The sequence below is a fragment of the Symsagittifera roscoffensis genome, chromosome 10, assembly GCF_963678635.1.
Source record: "Symsagittifera roscoffensis chromosome 10, txSymRosc1.1, whole genome shotgun sequence".
Taxonomy (NCBI): Eukaryota; Metazoa; Xenacoelomorpha; order Acoela; family Convolutidae; genus Symsagittifera; species Symsagittifera roscoffensis.
Genome location: NC_087071.1, coordinates 17091937 through 17114832, shown reverse-complemented (window position 1 = coordinate 17114832; position 22896 = coordinate 17091937). Strand labels below are relative to the sequence as shown.

The window sequence follows — 22896 nt, the reverse complement described above, 5'->3', positions numbered from 1 at the left end:
ACCACAACTTTTATTATTATTAAAACGGAGAAATTCAACTTTCAGGCTTTTGGTTCCGATTACTAGCAAACTTTCCCACTGTTGTGAAATTTGGTCATTAGACTTGCTCGGCTACTACAAACAAATTTGGTCCTCATAGCTAATTTGTGAAACCAGAGGCGAATTTAGGGGGGGGGCACCCCCCCCCCTCGGGGATTAGACCTCCTGCCGACCCAAAGCGTCCCCCTTTTGTACTATTTTAGATATCCATTTTTGGTGACAGACCGTAAATTTTTTCTAATGGCTCCTTCGGCGCCAATATATACTAATTTTGAGGGGGAGCACGTGCCAAAAAAACGCAATTTTTTAGTCAAAATTTATCAAAAAGTGCCCAAAAATCCACACCCCCACCCCCCTCGAGAAAGTTCTAGATCCGCCACTGTGTGAAACCACACATTACACCAAAAAACCTAAAACTTAAGTTTATATAAGGTGCTGGAGAAAAGCTGACTTTTATCCTTCAGCCAAATTTCATAACCATGGAACCGGAAGATTTCTCAGGGTTGTGCAAGGGGACCGAACTTGTTTGGATTTTTTAAATGGTCCACATAGCGTTACAAAAGGACAATGTGATCAATAACTGAATTAGCAAATTTTCAACTAAGGGTTGACAAAGAGCCAGAATTTCTTGAAGTGAAACGCTGCGCATCAGGTCTCAAATTGGTTTTTTTCATGATAGCAAAAATTAAATTTCTAGGCTGTCATCAAACCGCTACTGCGCTACTGGCTTCATTCGTTTGTAAATTAAATTTTGCTTGAACCTCTTGCATTTACTCCATACCTCAATGTGATGAACTAGCATTCTGTCACTTGATGAGTCACTTAGAAATTTCTCCAGCCAATCAGGGACCACCAACTTTTTACCATCTGAAGTTAACAATTGCTTTTTTTCGCTCTCAGTCTTAAGCTGAGAATCAGCAGTCTGATTATCATTCGCAGATATGCAGAGAAGCTTAGCGGCCAGTGACTTTGTCTGATAGCTGAAAGCAGATTTGGATTCAGTTGAAACCTTCAAATTGCTCATAATTCATAATTAATATCTACCCCCTTGAAAAAAACCATGAGAGAACGGGGTATAGACTGGCGATCAGTTGATCCGCAGGCTGTTACCAAATCTTTAAAATCTCCAAAACCTTGGGATCTTCTCTCCGTTTTGTAAAACAATCAGTACCTCAAAATTCGACCCCTCAAATGCCATGCCTACGATTTTTCTTTAAATAACATAGCTGCAAACCTCAATTGGCTTTCAAAAAACAACAACAGAAAACTAGCTGAAACATTAAGCCATTTCGTACCTGCATAAATCTGATTCCAAGGTACGCATGAATACTTCTTTGCTCACATACTTTCTCATAATGCTACAATTCTCCATCAATTGCATCATCTCACTGTGGATTACGTCATCGCAAAAGCATGAACAATGGTTGAAAAACTCTTCCGCATAAGTCTCAGACAGACAGTCATTTATCTCGTTTTCGCATGTGATTTGGATGAGTTTGCACACAGATCCAAGCACGTAAACAGTTGAATCTTTCATCAAAATTAGAATCATATTCGAAAAATCTGTCAGTATATTGTGATTGGAACTAGAAGAGAAATACACGATAGTTCCGTAGGATCTACTTCTTGTTCAAAAGGCTGCGATCAACAGCGATGGGCAAGTTTAGTTTGAAAAAGTTAAGACACAGTCGTAGCCGCACTTCGCAAACACAAGCAAAACGCGGCAAAAATAAATTAACAATCAAGAAAAAACAAACACGTCTGTAGAGAAACTAAGCTCTCAATAGCAAAAAAATTAGCGCAATTACATATTGAAACCACGGACCTCTAACGTTGTCTTCAAAATTTTGCAGTTCGATAGTGGAGTTTCATTTCCTTTTTTAATAAAGTGAAATGAACTTCGGGAAAATCAAACAAAAATCATACCGCGATGAATCAAATTGAACAAATTGAAAATAACACAAGACAGCTCGTATCAGGGCGAAGCCCTGAATGTTCCGACTTCCTTTTAATGTTTTTGGAGCAGTAATAACATAAATATCATTAACAAATTAAATGTAATAAAAAAAATGAAAATCTTTTCTATGAAAATCATCACCCCACACGCCATATAAACTACAAAAGCATAAATTTCGCTACTTGTAACAAATCAAAAATGGTAAATAAGCTTCTTTCAACCAATTTGGAATGATTTCTAAGACGGATTAAATCTCCGACTACGCGTTAATAGCGCGAAAAATATCGCGCGTTAATTGTCACAAATTGGCCAAAATGGCAATCTTTAAACCCCCATAACTTTACAAAAAAATGATCACAGGTGAAATATCGTTTCAAATTTAAGCTCAGCACAACAATAGCTTTCGATTGATATCAAAAAAAATGTGTCAAAAATGGCTAGCTAAAAAGTCGAAATTTGTCTGAAGAAAAAAAACCCACCCCCAGCACAAATATTCCGTTACTTTCGTTACGAAAGTCGGAACAATAACAGTCTATATTAATATCCTTAGCATTGGCTGTACTTATTAGCTGGTTATTGATCAAAATGAACACTTCGAAAATGAACACATTTTGTCGCATTAATATTTGCGTCGCAACAATATTTGCGACTTGGGTTGAAAAAAAAAAGAGTTCATACTATAACACAAGCTTTGCTTGTGAAAACAAGCTTTGCTTGTGTAAAAAGTAGCAAAAAATGTTTAAAAAAAACAACGTTAGACTTGAAATATATTTACAAATTACTGAACTTTCAGTTGTAGTAAAAAAATGTTCAAATCGTGACAAAACACAAGAAAAAAAAAAGAGTTCATACTATAACACAAGCTTTGCTTGTGTAAAAAGTAGCAAAAAATGTGAAAAAAAACAACGTTAGACTTGAAATATATTTACAAATTACTGAACTTTCAGTTGTAGTAAAAAAATGTTCAAATCGTGACAAAACACAAGAACTAACTTAAACAATTTATACATAAAAATTTAAAATTTGAAAAAACAATTACTACCAAAAACGGGCCTTACCTAATTAATCAATGGCAATCAATCATTACAAATAAAGTCGCTTTATTTGGCACACATCCACCAAAAAAAAGAAAAATTAAATGAAAGAAAAATCTCTAAAAATTGCAAGATATTTTTGAGTTACTATTAGCTATTTTCAGTAAAACAAATAGGATAGGAATTTTCTTTAATACACAGCAACCGGCTTTTCTTGCTCCTATTTAGTGTTTTATAAATAATGCGCTGAAACAAATCAGAAGACCGGTAAACTATCGCATGTTTCACAACATGGTTACCCCATTTTACTCTCTTCCGTAAATCTACAGGCACACCGCTCCATCATAACCGCCAGACAGTTGGTAGCACAATCTCGCATGTCCCAGTGTGTGCTAATACAGGCATGACTGAGGCAGTCTTTGAGCGAGGCTTCTGATCGGCTAACCCCAAGCACATTTTTCTCCACACTCAGCAACTCTAAAACAGTAAAACTAAAATTCTAAAAAACTAAAGTATTAAAAAAAACTAAAAACTAAAATACAACATCCTATTTGTTATATAAGAGGCCAAAAACTTATTCCCACCAGCCCCTGGTTTCAAAAATCAAGAATTAAAGAAAAATGTGTTGTATCAAATCACAATCTCCTAAAATGAAATTAGCTTGGAATTTTTAGTTAAAAAATAAAGAAAGAATTAATTCATTCAACGGTGCTAACAAAATACAAAATCAACTCATAGTATAATTACTTTTACAGAAAGGTCCCAAAGAAAAGGACAGACAAAGGGTAGACAATGTACCCACTAGACTTCTACCCTACATTTATAAGAGTAAGTAGTATGCTTCATAAATAACGAACAAATAAAATGAGTTCAATCCTAATCACATACCTCTAAACGCATACATCAAACTACTACGGAAAAAACGATTTTTTCAAGCCATTATTTCACTCTTATGGTCGCGGATTACCACCCATAGCAGTGGTTGTACTTTAGCGACTATGCTAACAGCATGGTTTGTATAAAATACAGCAGACGGTAATATTTTTTCCAGAAGTGCTCAATTTAAACTCTATTTGGACCTGAAACTCGCAAGTCTTAGGCCCTTATATCCGGTTTAATTAACTTTCTTGAACTTGACAACTATCGTTTCTTCATTTTTAGACCATTTATCGAAAACTGTGGATTATTTTCAATCATAAAATTGAGTTAGGACCGAAGTGTAACTCATAGAGTAATTTCGGATAGGGTACACCGTCTGCTCGTCACGCTATCTTATTTTCGGCCGGATAGATTCGTGCAACTTCTTAGTCTAATACCGATCCTAATCTTACTCTTATACTATCTAGTCTCAGGTTGTTTAACTAGTCTCTGCTAGGCTCAATAGATCTAGGGTATACTGGTTTATTGCGGCTGCTGAAGTGCTCGGGAGAGTCCAACTAATTTCTAAGTTAAATTCAAATCTCTCTGGTGCTGAAATTACAAGTACCTTCAGCACTTACAAATAAGTGGGTTGTTAGTTAGATGGATCATGATTGGTTAATATTAAATACTTTACATTGGTAAAACATTTAATTTATCCAATCATAAAATGTAGTTTAGATCAGGTTCCACCCATCCGGGTTTTACAGAGTTTTTTAGAATAGTTCTTCTGCAATTCGAAGGATGGATGATGGACGTTTGTTTTTGGCGAACATCATAATTTTCTTCCGTTTCCTCTTTTGTTAGGGAAGTTCCAGGAAGCTGGAATTAGAGACATAAGACGTTGTGTCTTCTAGTGACAACGACTACGTCTTTGCAACAAACTCAAATCTGATTTCAGAATGGTTTGCTATGTCAGGTTTTTCTGTTCTGCGTGGAGAACTTCTTTTGTGTATGATCTAGTTTGGGAATGGCGTGGAGATTGTGCGTGGAGGGGATGCCTGGTTACTCGGATCTGTACGTATACTTGAACATCGAGGTGGTCATTGGTCTAGTTCAATGAAGTCCTTTTCTGCGAGGTCAAGTCGTACTCTAAATCCTTTGAGTTGTGATTGTGAGCGGCATATCGATTGTAGTTGGTCATTCTCTCTCGAGTGTAGTGGGGTCGTCTTGTCTTTTGATGTTCGTCCTTGGTGTTGTATTCTGATCTATATATTGCATCATGTGATTTTACATTTTATAAAACTTTTATTAGTTTAATATTTTTTAATAATGATTTTAGTTAGTTGTTTTCACAAAAGCTTTTTGTTTTAGTTCGGTTATTTTGAAGAGTTACTCACACTTGAGTAGCTCTTATTAAAAATAGTGGTGTGGTCACAAAGCGTGGATGTAGCGCGGTGGGTTAGGCCGGCTATAGAGCATGCTCAGGACGTCCTTCCTGGTGGGTTAGGCCAGGAGTGGGAGTATGATTTCATGCGGTTTTTGTGAGGGGTCCTGTTATGTGACAACGTTTTATGTTGGGTTTGTTGTGGTCTTACTTATGTCTTGTTGGTTATGTACTTTTTCCAAAAAGCAAATTGTTTGTGGTATGGGTTTGTCTTTTGACTTTTTTGTGTTTTATTATTTCTTTCTTAGACTTTATAATAGTCTTCAAAAGAATAAATTATCCAGTTTTAAACTGGGTTAATCCGGTTTGGGTACCGTTGGTTTCTTTTTCTAAGTCATGCTGTTATTCTATGATTTGTGGTATTTAGTCAGCTGCGTTGGTTAGTTTTGTTTAGTATATGATTCCTTTCCAACCGGGTTAAAGGAAAGTTTGAAACATGTTATTATATGTTAGAGTTGTTGAGTGTGAAAACTTGAAACTGAAATTCATTATTTTAAACAATTCTTCGTGGGCGAGCTGTGCGAGTGTGGATAGAATTTCTGTGCGAATGAATGAAAATATCAAAAGGTTAGTACTGCAATTGCATTTTTTTAATTTACTACATAGAATTTAGAAATTTACTGCTAGTCATGGGGGAATATTAAGATACAAATTTTCATCATAATTAGATTTACTGCTTGTGGGGGAAAATTTTAGAAATGAATTTACTGCATTGGTATTAAATTTATAAATTTATAAGTGTAAGAGATTAATAGAATTTTTGAAATCTGTTTGATGAAATTTGCGATTTTTATTTGTCTTTTGTGGTTTTTGTAGGTGATCGTCGGATGAAGGCTAAAAATCTAAAGAAAACATGAATAAAGTATGGTGAGTTTTTTAATATTTTAATTAGTTAGTTTTATTCATTTAATTCATACTTACCTGTTAGTCGTCGGGGAAAAAACCGTGGGGGAAGATGTCGTGAATTAGTTCTGAAGTTGTTAGTAGTTTAGCTAAGATGCGGATGATATTTTTAGTTTGAAGCAGTGGCCAAAGCAATTGAAGTGCCTTGATAGTGGTTAGTTCTTCAGTGCCAACTGCAAACTCATAAGGTGTGTTTTGGATTAGATTATATAATTTGTGATTGAATTTAGTGTTGTGGATGAATTCTAAAATTGGGATTTCTATGGGTTGTACAAACTCGTGCGGGATAAGGAAGGGTCGGGATTCTTCGGCGTTGAAGGTCTTGGTAATGGGACAGAAGATGTACATTTGGGTTATGGGGTCATAATTACGAAGAATACCATGGAGGTTAGTGTCTTTAATACAATATGTGAAATTTAGGAAAAATGGTGAAGTGTATTTGGAATTAATGAATTGAAAACGATGGTGTGGTTGTCTAGAGGGTGTGTGTAGGTCAAAGTGATTTTGGATGAAACGATAATAACTATATGTGTGGGTTTGTTTAGTGCGCAACATAATATCGTGTGAGCAGTGTAAATCTCTTTCGCGTGGTGCAAGGAAATGAAAGGTTAGTGAAAATATTTGGAAGCGTTCTTTAAAACTTTCGTATGCTTGTGTGTCTGTTAGTGCTTCTGAAATAATGTGATCAAACTTTCGGTCGAAGATGTTTAGTGTGAATGTATATGGTGTCTTGATGAAAAATTTCTCGGTAATTTGTGGATTAGCGAAGCGATCGTCGTCTAAGAATTGATCTTGGTTAGCTCTGATGATGTTGTGATCATAGTATTCGAGTGTATATTCGTTAGCTCTAGGTGCAGTGTGTGTTTTTAGTGATTTTTTATATCCAACGTAAGTAAATTGTCTAGCGGTTAGTGGTGTAGTGAGTCGATATAGCATGTCCGTATTTCGCTCTATATCGATGTGAGTGTTAGATAAAGGTAAGCAAAGAGGGTTAGTGAAATGATAATATGAGGTCCAAGAGAGAGTAGGCATTAAAACGTATTCATCTACGAAGTTGCGTGTTTCGTTAGTGTCGTGGGGGGTGTTTAAGGTGTATTGTGGGAATGAGGGTAAGGTGATGGCTAAAAATTCTTTTGTGTTAGTATGCTTGGGGTGGTTGATGTATTCACGGGCTGTTCCTGGTTTTGCTGGGAAAGGATGGTTGGGGAACTTTCTTTTAAAAGTGCGGTAAGCTCTATTAGTGTTGAGTGAAGATTCAGTTGATGTGGATGATGGTGCTAGTGATTCAGTATAAGTTGAAGAGGGTGTAGGGGTAGGGGGGTTGGATGAATTTATTGTGGAGGAGATTTGGTTTATGGTTGGGGTATTAAGGTGGTAGGGTTGTTGTTGAACGGTAATAAAATTATCTAGCTCTGGGGAGATTCGGGGGGTGTCTGGAGAATGAGATGATTGGTCAGAATGGTATGAGGAATAGGTTGGGGTAACTTGGGAAGCATAAGAGGGTGTGGGAGTAATTGGGTCAGGGTTATTGGATAATATGGGTTGAAAAGGGGGTTGAGAAAAATTAGAAGAGTTATGAAAATTATTGGATGGGGATGGTTCTGAGTCGGCGAATTCATCGGGGGTTTCAATATTCGGGTTATTTAGCTGTGAGATGGAGTATAAAACTGAGATGTGTGAATTAGTGTCGGAATTCATGCCTGATATTACATTACTAGATGGAAAATCGGGTGGCGGAAAAGCAAAAAGTGGTATTATTGGGATTGGAGAGGTAAGATTGGTTGGGTGGGAATTTGATCGGTGTAGTGATCCAAGTTGGCGGCTCGTCGTGGGCTAAAAAAATGATTATTTTGAGACTGAAAAGCGGTGGTATGGGGTTGTTCAATAATTTGTTCATAAGTATTATCATCTTGTGACTGGTGTGTCATTATATGTTGAATGGGACTTTGTGATGTGGTGAGTCGAAAATTTGGATTATGTGTGATGGCTAAGTTTCGAAAATTTCGTGGGACTAGGGATAGTGGATGGTTATTTGGTAGGGCTGGTAATTGTGGTGCCGTTGGCGTTATGTCTACATTGTTATGTTCTTCGTCGTATGTATTTTGTCGTGTTGTTATTTTTGTGTTATATTCTTTTATTTGCGCGTCTAAAAGAATTTTGTTTATAGATGTAGAAAAGATTCCAAAAAATCCTGCAAATAGTATGCGTGCTACACTTGCTTGTCTGTTTACTTGTGTGTGTATAGCACATGTGTTGTAGATTCCTTTTAAAAGTGAGAAAAGAAATCCAATAAAGTTAAACATTGCGTATAAAATAGTCAATTTTTCTAAGATGTAGTAGGGCCATCCTAGAAAATCGAGGATCTCATTTTTGAGTGTAACAAAGCTAAAAATGTTAATTGGTGATATATCTTGGGGACGGTATTTTTCACCGTTTAGATATATATAATCTTTAATGTCTTTAAAATATCCGCTATAATCTTGCGTGTAGATATCGGCAAATCCTGCGGTTTCTGCAAGTTTGCGTAAATTTTGGTCTATTGATTGTCTTTGTATAGTGTCCATTTGTGTTAATAATTCTTGGAATTGTTGTGTTCTAATGTGATGTTGAATATCTGATTTTGAATAGATTCCTATTGATTGTAAGTCTATATTTGGGTTTCGAGCAATAGCGCGAATGCTTTCTGGTGAAAATTTTTTGAGTGATTGCATTAATGTGGGATATGGAGTGAGAAGATAATATTTATTTTCATCAGGGTTTAGTTGTACTACATTGTGGCTGTTTTCTGATCCACATGGGACTGCGGTATCCCAGAAATAGGTTCTTCGTGAAAGTGTATCCACGAAATGTACTTTATTCTTATAAAAGATAGGGATTCTTTTATAACATCGTTTATCTTCAAAAACGTATAGTGGTGATACTTTTTTAGTACAAGTATAAAACCATAAGATGTTTCCTTCATAGTCTAAAAAATTTGATCTATTTCCAGATAATAAGTATCCTGCATAGGGTATTTTTAATACTGCTAGTGCAAGTGATTGTAATATTTGTGTTCGTTCTAATTCGCATAGTTGGTGTAGTGTTTCTAATTCGGAGAGTGACATTTCTTGAAAAATTCGGCTAATTGTATAATCTAGTTTCATATCTAAATGAATATCATAGTGGATATTACCGAAATATGTAGTGTTCATTAGTGATAATTCTTGTAAGCGTGTGCTTCTGGTGTCCTGAGGTTTTAGATGTCCACCAGGTTGTCCGTTGCTTTTTTGAAAATTAACTGGTATATAGGATGTTCCTTCGTTTAAAGGATGACCTGTGGCATATGGGTCGATTTTTATTTTTCCAGTGGTCATGTCGAATCCTTTTTCGTATTCAACTAATATTTCAGAGTATTGTGTTCTGTGAAGTGGATTCCTGTATTTACATGCAAGTTCTGTTTCTTGATATATTTGAAAACGTGTCAATTTGTTTTCTATATTGTCTATGTTTCTAAAATTAGAACTTAGTTTTCGTGATGGATGGACTTGTTCATATGGAATTGATTGTATAAAATATTTTTCGTGAAATTTTATCATACGAGCGTGTATTTTTGCTACTTGAAATGTTGTACATGTATCTTCGGGGAACCAAACAATTGTTGCTTGTGTTCTCGTTGTAGGGTCGCAATAACCTTGATCATTTTTACAAGGTAATCGGATTCCTTGATAGATCATTGTATTATCTGATAAATCTCGTGTTAGTTGTATTTTTTCGAGTTGTATTTTCCAATCGAAAAACATTATTTCTTGGTATCCTTTATTTTTTGTGTCTGCTTTGCAGTTTGATGGGTCATTTATACCAATGTGTGGTATCCAATGTTTATCGTGTAGGTCATAGGTTAATCGTCCGTGTGCGCCGTTATACGGGTATTTTTCGTCTAGTTTTATATGTCCTTGGTGTCTTTCAAGTTGTGATTGATGTACAGAGTCTGAAAAAACTTGAAAATTAACTAATTTTCTTTGGGAGTTTTTATTTTGTGTGATGTTTAGTCTTAGTAATTCATTTTTACAATCGTCGGGATTGAGATGTAAAAGACGTTCTATATTACTTTGATAGAATGATTCATGGTCAAGTCGGTTTTTGTTTCCATTCGAGACTTGTGAACAATGTACTTTCTTTTCGGAAAATGTTGCTGTGAATTTATAACCTGTAACTGTTGTTGCTCGGGCTTTTGAATAGAGTGTTGCTATTACATCTGTGGTTTCTATAGCTTGTGGTTCTGTTTCACATTGTGATACTTGATTTATTGCATATTTATGTAGTGTTTTTTGTTCATTTTCTTCACAGTCGTAATGTGTTACTAGTAAATCTTGTGGTCCTGTACGAGGAGAAGGGTTTATGTTTTGATTTGAGATTACTAGAAAAGGGAGTTGGAGAAAAATTAATAATTTTAGAATATACATGTGTATGATAATCCTGAGTATGGATTATAAAATGTAATGTAGCCAATTGTGTTTTTGGTATATCTGTCGTATTTGTATATTACTTCAGTAGTTATAAACGGTGGTGGTAGTGATTGAGCTGTTATGTTAGGTGGATTTAATGGGTAGGGATGTTGGGTAATATTATTTAACTTAACTGTGATTTCAAACTTTAATTGTAAACTGTTTTGTTGGAGTATTTGAATATTGTGATCACGGATATCGTTGTGAATATCTTGGCGATATTGTAATCTATTAAGTGCCCAGTTATGAAGGCGGTTACTTTCTTGATGTTGTCCAAATAGTGGTGGAGGTGCTGTAAATGTATTCCAATCTAGTCTTAAAGGAATATTTATTGATGATTGTTCTCGATATCTGGCGTCGAGATTATTTGGAAAATTTAAGTTAAAGGGTGGTGGTGAAAACTGGCTTATTGATGGTGTTGATGGTAGTGATAATGTTTCTGGTAGTGATGAGGATGTTGTTGTATCCGTAGAAATATCTATGGGGTCATTGACTAAATTTGGTTCACCTTGTGTAAATGAATGTGTAGTCCAATATGGGAGTCGTGATGTTTGGTTTGTGGGGTTGAAAGGATTTTCACGTATTTGCTCAGATGTTGGTGTTGAACCTAAGTAATCTGATGGTAGGCTTGAGGTGCTACGTTGTGAAAGAAGCGTAGGGGTTTCTGGTAATATACCAATGGGGTTTTCTGGAGTGTTTTGTGATGGGGATTGAGGTATATCAAAATGAACTCGGGGAGTTTGAAAATTTCTGTTTCGTCGAGGATGTATAATTTGTCTATTTATTTCGACTGTATTTTGGTTTTGACTAGAATTTTTTATTCTACTTAGTTCTTGTGGTAGTGTTGGATATAGGTTATATGTTGGTTCGCTTAAAGGTGCTTGTCGTTGAACTGGTTCTAGTGGTTCTGATAAACGAGCATGTCGTTCTTCAAAAGTGTATGGATTGTCTTGAAAAGAAATTCGTGTAGATGTTTGAGGATTTTGAGTAGTTGAAGGTGGTGTTTTGTTATCTTGGGATGATGTCGGTGAAGACTGATTCTGTGACTGTTGGGTAGCAATTTTTGATGGTTTTTTGAATTATTACTTTTAGTGAGAAATTTTGTGTTTATTATAATATTCTTCCAAAAAAAGAATTAGAAGGACTGTTGCTAGGGCAAATGTGAGGATTGCTTTCTTTATACATTTACAGATGGTCAAAATGAGGGATGATAAGAATGCTATGAAAATTACAAACAATAAAAAAATATCGGTTCTACTGAAAATTGTTCGTATCATTTAGACAAATTGTATAAATCGTACCTGTGGATATAATCAAGGGTTTTGGAAAGTTGGAGGAATAGTTCGAGTATAGTGTAGAAAATTAAAAAAATGTTACAAAAAATGATTAGGATTATTAGAAAAGATTCAAGTATATCAAAAAGAAATATTATAAAGGCTTCAAGTATTGAAAAAAAATGTTTAAAATTTATAAGTATTTGAGCAACTGTTTGAGAGAAGAGCATTTAAGAAATGATCTCTTGGTCGAATATTTTTTGCTGTTTGAGGCGATTTTCTAGTGTGGTCGAATTATTTATTAGTTTTTTGACAAGTGGGTTGAGTTTTGTAAAAAATTGTTGGGGGCAATTTTCATGGTGACTGGGAGGTCGTCTTTTTCTTTATTTTTGTTTGTCAAATGATCCGGGGTATGGTGAGATTTTTATACTTTAGGCTAATTAAAATCTTCATTTTGTTACTTTAGGCTAAGTTATCAAATTTGTTTTGGGGGTATTCGTGGTCTGAGTTGGGGAAATATTGTTGATCTTTGGGTTATTAGATAAGGGAGGGGTACGGTATTATGGTGATATTTATTTTAGCTGTCAAGTTGGAGTGATTTGCTTATTTTTGACCTGGAGGTTGTAAAGTTATAGTTAGATATGTGCCTGGAGTTCTAGATTATTCGTCTAATTGATCTTAGTTTGAGTTAGAGAAAGTGGCGGATTGGATGAATCCTATTGGTCTATTTTGAACTAGAGTTATTGCGTACTTGTGAGCATGTTATTTTGAAAAATTGAAATGAAAAATGTTACGGAGGTTTCAAGATTGTGAAGTATGAAATCTTAAAATTACTTTTTAAATTCTACTTTCTTTAATATTTTAGATTGGGGGATGAACATTTTGTAGTTTTTACGTGGTTGATTTCGGAGTCTTGTTGTTTTTCTATGTTCAGATTTGTCTATTTCTTCTTGGGGTATTATTTGTTCTGTCATTTTTCTATTTTTTCTTTGTTTTGGAGATTCTTTATGGTTTTGTGTATTGTTTTTGGTGGCGGTTGGTTTTGTGTTTTGATTTTCGGTGGGGTTATCATTTTGTTCTGTGTTTTTCAGATGTGGTTCATTTTGAATGATTTTTAATCCTGTGAAAGAATATAATTGAGTTAATTCGCGGAGTGCGTATTCTTTTGGGTAATAAGGTAATAGGTTGTTTCGATGTTGAACGATTTCTTTTGTGTTTGAGTCGGTAATTTTATATGTGACATCAGTGGGTTTTGCAATTATTTGGTATGGTCCTTTTCGAAGGGGTTGTAATTTTTTAGAAATTCCTTTTTGTGTATTAAAATTAGGTATTAAAACAAATGTTCCAATTTTTAAATCGGAGGCTGGTGTAAAACGTGAATTGATTTGTTCATTAATGTTTTGTCTTTGTAATAACTTTTTTGTTATTTTTTGATAAATTTCATTGTGTTTTTTATCTCTATTTAGAATCCATTCGGTGTGTGTACCGGAGGCTAGTTTAAGAATTTGTGGGTGATGAAAATGATCTTCATCATGTGTATGTAAAGGTAGGTTATAACAAATTGAGTCTTTATTTGGTTGACAATAACCTTGTGCGTTTTTATGAGAATTTGCTGTAAACATTATTGGTTTGCGTGGCTTTTGGTTAAAAACCATTTCGTATGGTGACATTCCTAAAGTTGTCGTTATTTGTGAATTATATGCTAAGGGAAATAATTTTACATCTGCTGACCATTCGGTATATTTTGTATCATTTCCGTTGATGATACATCTAAGATATTCTTGTAATGAACGGTTCATACCTTCGACTAAGCCGTTTGTCCAAGGTGCATGAGATGTACGTGGTTTGTGTTTAATGTTATATAAATGACATAGTGTGGTAATTTCATTATTTATGAATTCTGTACCGTTGTCTGTAACTAAAATTTCTGGTAGTCCGAATTTTGCTATCCAGTGTTCATAGAGTGTTGTGTAAGCGTAATAAGCGTTACAATGTGGTACTGGGTTAAGTGCTACATAATGTGTAAATGCGTCAACAATTACCATAATGTAGGAGTTTCCTTCTGATGAGGGTGAAATTGGTCCTTTAGTATCAAATGAGATACGATGATTAAAGTACAAACTTTGTCCTTTAAAATCTTGTTTTTGTGCTATTTGTTTTTGATTTGGGTAAGGTTTATTTAGTTGACATACTATACAGTCATTGCATAGTACTTTTATCCAAATTGGTGCATTTGGGAAATAAAATTTTTGTATAAAATTTGAATATGTTTTCTCTGATCCAGAGTGTCCTTTAATATTTTGTGTATGTGAAATATTAAAAGCTATAAGAATCATACTTAAAGGGAGACATGGAACTGTAGATTCATTTAGGTTATACTCTAAAAGGTCTGTATTTTCGTTAATTGTTGTGTTGTTAAATTTGCGAAAGTATCGGAGGAGTGTTTTGTTTCCTAGAATGGTTGAATCTGCTTTGATAGGTTTAGTTTTATATTTGTGCCATGATTTCAGTTGTCGAATTACTGGGTCAAGGTTTTGATATTGTTTCAGTGTTGAAATTGTAATTGTTTCTGTTGGGGGGAGAAAAATGTTTTCGATTTCTAATTTAGATAAGGGTATTGTATCAAGTGGGTCGTGAAGGTCAAAAACTTGATTTATTGTGTATTTTGAATCATTTGTTTGTGGTCCTGATAAATTTATTTTATCAGTTAAATCTTCTTTTTCAATTAGTGGAAAGTGGTCTTTCTTAGGTGGGTGTTGTTTTGTTCGTTTTTGTTGGGTGTTATTTTTTATCCATTGAGAATATGGGATTGGTTTGAAAGTTGATGTTCCTAGTAGATCAACTTCATAATGATTATTTTGACAATCTAAATAAAGTGGGAAATGTTGTAAATTATTTATTTGTGATTGTTCAATATCAGTTTTTACTGCATATTTGCATTCCAATCGGGGTGATGTTTCGTTTTCTGCAAGGTAGAATTTTATGTTTTTGGGTATTTCAACTGTTGTTTTTCGTGTAAGTAATTCAGGTGGTGTATTTCGACTTAAGGTGTCTGGTAATGCAAGATTTTTTCCTGCAGTCCAAACTATATGTAAGTTTGGAAATTTCATTAGAATTAGTTGAAATCTGTAAACTCGGTGGTTTGGGTTAGATTTTTGTGTAAAGAGAAAGATGATTGGTTTATGGTCTGTGAATAGAACTGTTGGATGTTTTGATCCAAGTATCAGAAATTCATATTCTGTCAGTGTATATATTATGGCTGTACATTCTCTCATTAGAGTTGAGAGTCGTAGCTCTGCTTGAGTGAATAATCGAGAATTTGCTGATATGAGGTTCATTTTATTTGTACCATTATGTGATTGTAATAGTGCTGCACCGATGCCAAAGTTCGAAGCATCGCACATTGCATAAAATGGTTGATTTGAGTCTGGAATTGTGTTTGAAATTTGTTCAGTTAAAAGTTTCTTTATTTCTTCAAATCGTGTTTGATGTTCTGTGTTCCATTCAAAATTATTTTGTTGTCTAAGGATGTTATAAAATGGTCGTAGATATAATTGCATTTTATAAACATATTTACAGTTTAACATTCCAAGAAATTCTTGGATTTTCTTTTTATTTGTTGGTGGTTGAAGTTTTTGAATAGCGTCAATGCGTGATTTCAATGGAGTGATTGTTTTTCTTTCTATATTATGTCCTAAGAATTTAACTTTTGTCAAAAAAAAGTGTGATTTATCGGGGGCGGCCTTCAGATTTTCGTTCTGAAGTATTTGGTGATATTTTTCTAAAACATTGAACATTTCGTCTTTTGTTTGTGATTGCATAAAAACATCGTCTAAATAGGTGATTGCGTTTTTCTTGAGTATTAGTGGTCTAAAAATTTTGCTCATAAAAGCTGAAAATGCTGCTGGTCCTATGGATATTCCATAGAATAAGCGGTTGAATTCATATTGTTGGTTTCCTATAACAAATTGTGTTAAACGTCGTGATTGTTCATCTAGTGGCATTTGATTGTATGCACTATTCATATCGGCGGTTGTAAAGTATTTGCCGTTTATTTTTGTTAAAATAACTTGTATTGGTTCAATGGGCCAATTACATTTTGATTCATCTATGAGTGAATTGAGGTATCTAGCGTCGAGAACGATTTTTAATGATTCTCCTTTAGCTAGAATGATAACAGGGTTGATGAATGTGTTGCCTTTTGGTTGTTCTTCTTTGTTTACTGGTGATATAATGTTGTATTGTTCTAAAATATCGAGTAATCTGTTCACTTTATCATGTAAGTGAATTGGTACTTTACTTGCTCTCTGTTTTTTGAAAACTGCGTCTGGTTTTAACGGGAGATGTAGTGATGAACTGATTTTCCCAACATCGAATTTTGATGTTGCATAGACTGATGAATATTTAATTAGCTGTTTGGCTAATTTTTCGAATTCGTCTTGTGTTATTTGTGAATGTTGGAAATTAAACATTGTTAAAAATTTCTGTTGGTCCTCTGTGTAGTTACTTATGTTGAATGTAGGTTTGAAATATGGAGTTTTTGTGAAATAATCCGTATTTCTGTTTTCGTTACTTATTATATTATTTATAGATAATTCTTCATTAAGAATTGTAGATTGGCAAATATCTAGTAATTGGAGTATATTATTTACGCGATAGGCTTTTTCGTGTATTGGTGATATTGTAGCGTTGGTTTCGCAGTATCCTAAAAGTCCTAAAGGTAATGTTACTTGGTAAGGTGTGTTGTTATAGACATGTAAAGAAATGATGTCGGAATTCGAATTTTTCAAATATTTTATGGATGAGATTGTGATTTTGAAAAATTTATGAATAGGTTTGAATTCAAATTCTGACATATAAAATTTTTGTTTGTTTTGTTCTTTATCATATTGGTGAACTTGTTTGATTGAAAAATTATAGATATTTCCTGATAGTGGTTTTAGGTGTTTTCTTTGTTTGTTAAATATCGGGTAGAATTTTGAAAAGAATGGTGGTTGTTTATTTAATCTTTGAAAAAATGTTAAGGATGTTTCTTTTGTTTTTGTATATTTATCTTTGATTAATATTTTACTATTTAGTATGTTAATTGTTGGTATATACTTCGAAATAAATGGTATTCCAATGATATTATATTTAATGTCGGTGATATGGAATATTTGTTTAAATGGCTTATTTAAAATTTTGCTTTGTTCCATTGTTCTGGTGGGGAGGAGAAATAATTGGATTTTTCCGTAGTTTATCAATGTTGATCCTTGTGCTGTTGCTAACTTACTGGAGGTTTCAAGAGGTATTAACTTTGGGTGTAAAGTTTTTATTTCATTCCATGTGGGGATGTTTATTATGTTTGATTCTGCTCCTGAATCAATTAAAAAATCTATTTCAAGGTCTGGTGGTTGAAATTCTTTATTTCTTGGGCTTTCTAAGAGAAATGGTATTGTCCAAATTTTTTCTTTGGGTTGTTCTTTTTGTATATTTTGATAAATGTGGTTTGTATTCAAGCATTTTGTTTTGGTATTTTTATTGGTTTGATCTGTAGTGTTAATCTCGTTTGTTTCTTGCGTCGTTGGTGTGGAATTTATGGGTGTAGTGTAATAATTTTGAAGAAATTCTGATTGATTTTCATATATGTGTGATGAAAAGGGTTGTTCATATATGACAGATTCATAGTCATTTTCGACTTTTATCATATTGATAGAAAGAGTGTTTTCAGTATCACTTTCTGAATCTGATGATGTACAGTTTATTTGATTGAGTTGTAACGTATCAGTTACTGTGTCATCAATACCTGGAGGGTCTGATGTTGTTTCTGGATTAGATTGTACTTGATTAATATGTCTTTGATGTTTAGGTGTACTACTTCTGTGGCGATTATTAGAATTATTATAGTTATTATTATTCCGGTGTGGTGATTGGGAATAATTTCTATAACGATTATTATAACTTGGGTGTCGATTTTGTGAATTATTTCGCGATCTGTTTTGGTAATTATTGTTTGGTCTGTTATAGTTCGATCTATTATATGAGTTATTCCTTGATCGATTGTTCGGGTAATTCTGGTTTCGGTTGTTTGAATAACTTCTATTTCGATTATAGGAGTAGTTTCTATTCCTATTGTATGATGAATTTCGTGATTGGTTGTTTGGATAGTAGTTATTTCTTGATTGGGAATTAGATCTAGAAACAAATCGTTGTGTGTTTGAATTTGATCTGGAGTAGTTATTTCGACTATTTGGTCTATTGTAGTGATTTTGTGATGAATTATACGTGTTTCTTCGTTCTGGTGATCTTCCTCTATAACTTGAGTTATATGGTGATTGATTTCTTGTATAATTTGTATTGTTCGGGAGTGGTTTTCCTGAACTGTTGTTGCTGTGGACTGTTTTGTTCGGTAGATTTTGATCTTTTTTCATGTATTGATAGAATGATTTATTTGGTTCTTTATATTTTTGAGGTTTATTTTGATTATCTTGCTGTTTTTGTCTACATTCGGAAATACTATGTCCGTATCGTCGGCAATAATTACACCATTTTTTGAAAGATGGTTTGCCTTTAAAGTTTGGGTTCTTTTCGTAGATATTGAGTATTTCAGTGATTTTTTCAACGAGGTCTGTCTCTGATTCCTGTATATTATTAATATTAGTGGGAGTCGTTTCAATTCTGTTAACGTATTGTAATTTCAGATTTTCCGTTTCTTCTAGTTTCATCGTGATTTCTGCTTGTTCTAATTTGTCTACTAGTTTTCGAAAATCTAAATCGGGTTCTCGAATTGAAGAAGGATGGGATGCTCTCTTTTTTATTGCTATTTTCCTTAATTGTGGTGTTAAGGTCATCATTAAGATTTCTGTCATCTTTGTGTTTTTATAGTCATGTGTATTTAATGAATATGCTTTTCGAACTAGTGTTTCGATTCGTACTGCTATTTGCTTGATGGTTTCGTTTGGTAATCTGCGAATTTCATTACATAAAACTCTTTGTTGTTGTTTGTTTCTTTCGGAGTCAAACATTTTTGAAAATTCCTGTGTAAACCTTTTCCAGTTTGATTTTATTTCTAGAGGTAGTACTGAAAACCATTTTTGGGCTGCGCCATCTAAGGTTGTTTGTATTAACGCTGTGCGTCGATGTATCCAGTTTTGATGTAGTGGCGTATTAATGGGTTCAGGTCCAATATTTAAAATCAGGTTTGCTGTTACTGCATTTAAATAATCTTCTACAGAGTATTCAGGGTCTGTTCCTGTGAAAACCATTAAAGGTTTGTTTGATGTTATTGATGATCCACCCATAAGGTATGGATTCATTGTCATTTGTAATGATTCTGCTGCATTTGGCATGAGAAAAATTTGAAAGTTGGTTTCTTGTTATTTCATGTTGTTGGAGATAATATGGGAGTGGTATTTCATTTTGCATTTGTGATGCTTGATACGAGTGTGCAGTCATTGGATTTTGTTGTTGAATTGGTTGAAAGGATTGTGTATTAATTAAATTTTGTTGTTGAATTGGTTGTTGATGTTGTGCATCTATTGATTGTGGAGAAAAATTTCTATGATTTGTACGTGTTCTCTGTATTCCTTGTCTACGATATTCTTGAGTATTTGGTGCAAATATATCTGGTTGTAAGAAATCATCATCTGAGGATAAATAATCCATTTGATAAGATGTCTGTTTTTTATTTTTATTTTGTTGAAAAAATGGGTAATTTTCACTGTGATCCTGTGGAGGATTTGTTTGGAAATTTATTGAATTAGGTTGGGTCATTGGGTTATCCCAATTTCGAGATCTTGTATATTGGTTAAAATTTCTTTGTGGTTGGTTATATGTTTTTGATGGATGTGTATAATTATAATTATGGTCTGCAAAGTTGTTTCTAGTGAATGTTTTGCGTGTTTTTGATGGTATTGTCATGGGTCTGTATGTTTGGTAATCCATATGTGAATATTTAGGGGCAACCGAAGGTTTAACGGTTGATTGTAAGGTTACCTGTGTTTGTGAAGGATTTGTATTTCTTGGTGTTGTCAAATTTGGGCGTATTGGTGAAATACTTTGTTGTGTAGTTGTTGTGTGTACAATTTCTTCATTTATGAAGTGTGATGGTGTCTGGATATCTTGTTGAGTAAGATTCCTAGTTCCATTGAGGTTTTCATTGTGTATAACTGTAGAGTTTAAACTATTATTTTGTGTATCGGGCAAAAATGTATTATAGTTTAATGGTGTTGCATCAATGGTTAATGGTATTACTTTTACATAATCTCTTATGTAAGATATCGTACTTATTGCTTGACTTGAGATTGATTGTGGGAAGCTTATAAATGCGGGATGAGACCATTCGGGGTCCCAAACATAATCTGATTGTTCTGTGATAGCGGTATCATCGTTCGAGTTTTGGGGTCTAAAATTTTTTCTTGCTTGTGCAATTAAATCAATATTGTGTGTGAAATAATCTATTATGAACCATGCCAAAATTTTTTGTAGATCGTGTTTTGTATGTTGTGAAACGTCGTCTTTCGTGAAATTTTCTTTAATGATGTTTAAATAACTAGAGAGTAGTGTGATTTCATGTCGTACTCTTAAATGTTTAGATGTTTCTGTCGGTGAGACATTTGTTATTGGGATTTCGTTTTCTAATATCGAAATATAACTATATATTATTGCGAAAACTTCATTGGTGAATATGGAGTTTGCTCTTTGTGAGTTTTGATATTGGATGCTTTTTATATATTCTGAAAAAACTTTTGAAAATTCTAAATCAAGATCGTCTGTTTGAATTGTATATTTTCTATTATTATGGTTTGGTGAGGTGAATTCTATGGAGTAGATTCCATACTGTTGTGTTATGTTGCATATATCTTTTAAGTAGTGGTCTATGATTTGTCTTTTGATTTTTACATCTGGGAACTCTGTTTTACATGGACTAATTCCGGGTTCAAATAAATTTACGAGTAAATTTTGACAAAATATGTGTTGTCCTCTATCAGTATCTGCGTCTACTATAAAAGGAAAGATTTCATCATCATCTGGAGTTTCTTCACCTGGAGTGTGCGTTGAGCTCATTTTTTCGTTCGATGACTGTTAATATGTAATTATTAATGTGTCGAATTGGTTGATTCCAATTGTATAAATGTACTGGTTTGTGTTTATACTGCTTTTTTATTCTTCTTTTTCCTCTTTTTGATGAATTTGAAGTTGTTTCTGAGTCAGAGAAATATAATTGATCGTGAAGTGGGTAATTTTTATCTATTGATTCTTTTAGTTTGTAAAGTTCGTCTAAACCGTTGGTTTCTGATTCTGAAAATGCGTTTCGATTTTTTGAAAATCTTTTTCGTGTTATTTGTCTTTGTTTCGTTATTATTTTTCTTTTTAGTGTTTGTCGTTTTGTTCGAATGTATCCAACTGTTTGTGTATGAGGTGTGATTACAAGGTCGTATTTTTTGTTATCTATTTCACAATTGTGTAAAACGATTGTTTGTTTATTTCCTAGGTTTTTAAATGACATAAGGTTTAGAATGACGGATGCAAAGGGTTGTTAAATGATTTCTATTTTCCTAAACTGTTAGTTCTTACGATTTTTTGGTTAGCTTAACCTGGGTCTGTTTGTTCAGGGTTGGAGAGAAAAGTATATCGATTCCGAAGAATGATTTTTTACTTTCTCGTGGCTAGTATAAGTTAAGGTGTTAACTTACTTAATCTTACTTAGGGGTAGTGATTGTGTTCAAGGGTTGGAGAATAGTAAATCGATCCACAAGGTTCAGGTATAATTAGAACGCGAGTAGTTCGTTAGATACTATTTTAAACTTACTAAGTCTAAGATTTATCCTGGGTCTGGTAAGAGGGGGGGTCAAGTGAAGGATGAATAACCGAAGTTCTTCACTGTTTATCCTAATTTGAATGATTAGTTTTGTTTAAAAATTTCTATTAGTCTTAGGTCTTTAGAAAGGGTTGGGTAGTGAATCGACGTTTGAGGTCGTTAGACACTAATTAAGTGGGTGGGGGAGAACAAAGTTGTTCTGTTTGATCCAAGGATAAGCCTTGATGATCAAATTTGAAATTTAATTAAGTAGAAAATGATTTAAGATCCAAGGATAAGCCTTGATGATCTGGTTTTAAAATTAAGTGAATTTAAGTTTTATTAAAATTTTAAATGTGTGTAAAGGAAAGATTTAGTGTTTTGATGATATTAGTGGGTTTATGATTGCTGTTATGTTTTAGATGATGAAGCTGGAACAACAGGATGATTTATGATTACTAACCATTTATTGTCATGCTACTAATTTTTATTTTTATTTTCCAATAAATATTTTTCAAACATGTTTTGTATAATACTGCAGAGTTTTAGGAAAACGATCTTAGATCTTTTTATCAATCGTTATTGTATATTAATAAATTTGTTTAGCGCCTGAAATGATTTTGAAGAGTAACTTCAAGGTTTTATGTTTGCAAATGGAAATCTAAATTCATTGCAAGTAGTATTCGAAATATAAAAGTTTGTTCTGGCTTTTGCCGAACTATCATATAACTATACGGTAAGTTTCTACTTTGTCGTATGTCGTCTTTGGTTCGAGGTCTTCTTCCAATTCCGGGTAGTTCTGTTATGGTTCGGAATATTGGCTCTGATCTATTGAGTCGTAGAGACATTTCGATTAAATTATTGTCGTATAACATTTTTGTAAATGTTTTTGTCTAATTTCTAATCTATTTTGGTTAATTCTAATCTATTAAGGTCTTGTTCGAGACTTATGGTCGCACCAGATGAGTTAGGACCGAAGTGTAACTCATAGAGTAATTTCGGATAGGGTACACCGTCTGCTCGTCACGCTATCTTATTTTCGGCCGGATAGATTCGTGCAACTTCTTAGTCTAATACCGATCCTAATCTTACTCTTATACTATCTAGTCTCAGGTTGTTTAA

The 22896-nt window shown here is 33.7% G+C and overlaps 2 protein-coding genes across 5 annotated transcripts in view; both read right to left on the bottom strand.

Moving 5' to 3' along the window:
- Positions 1 to 22896, bottom strand: part of LOC134855173 (charged multivesicular body protein 6-A-like) — a 340778-nt gene that overhangs the window by 36175 nt on the left and 281707 nt on the right. The gene's annotated exons all lie outside the window — the stretch shown is intronic.
- The window catches only part of LOC134855170 (uncharacterized), a 37483-nt gene that overhangs the window by 404 nt on the left and 14183 nt on the right, over positions 1 to 22896 (bottom strand). For all 4 annotated transcript variants that reach the window (XM_063871592.1, XM_063871593.1, XM_063871594.1 and 1 more), the window contains 3 exons: positions 3330 to 3507; positions 1335 to 1625; positions 821 to 1019 (listed from right to left, as the gene is read on the bottom strand). In XM_063871592.1, the coding sequence (XP_063727662.1) occupies positions 821 to 1019; positions 1335 to 1625; positions 3330 to 3507 (668 nt within the window). The remainder of the gene's footprint in view (positions 1 to 820; positions 1020 to 1334; positions 1626 to 3329; positions 3508 to 22896) is intronic.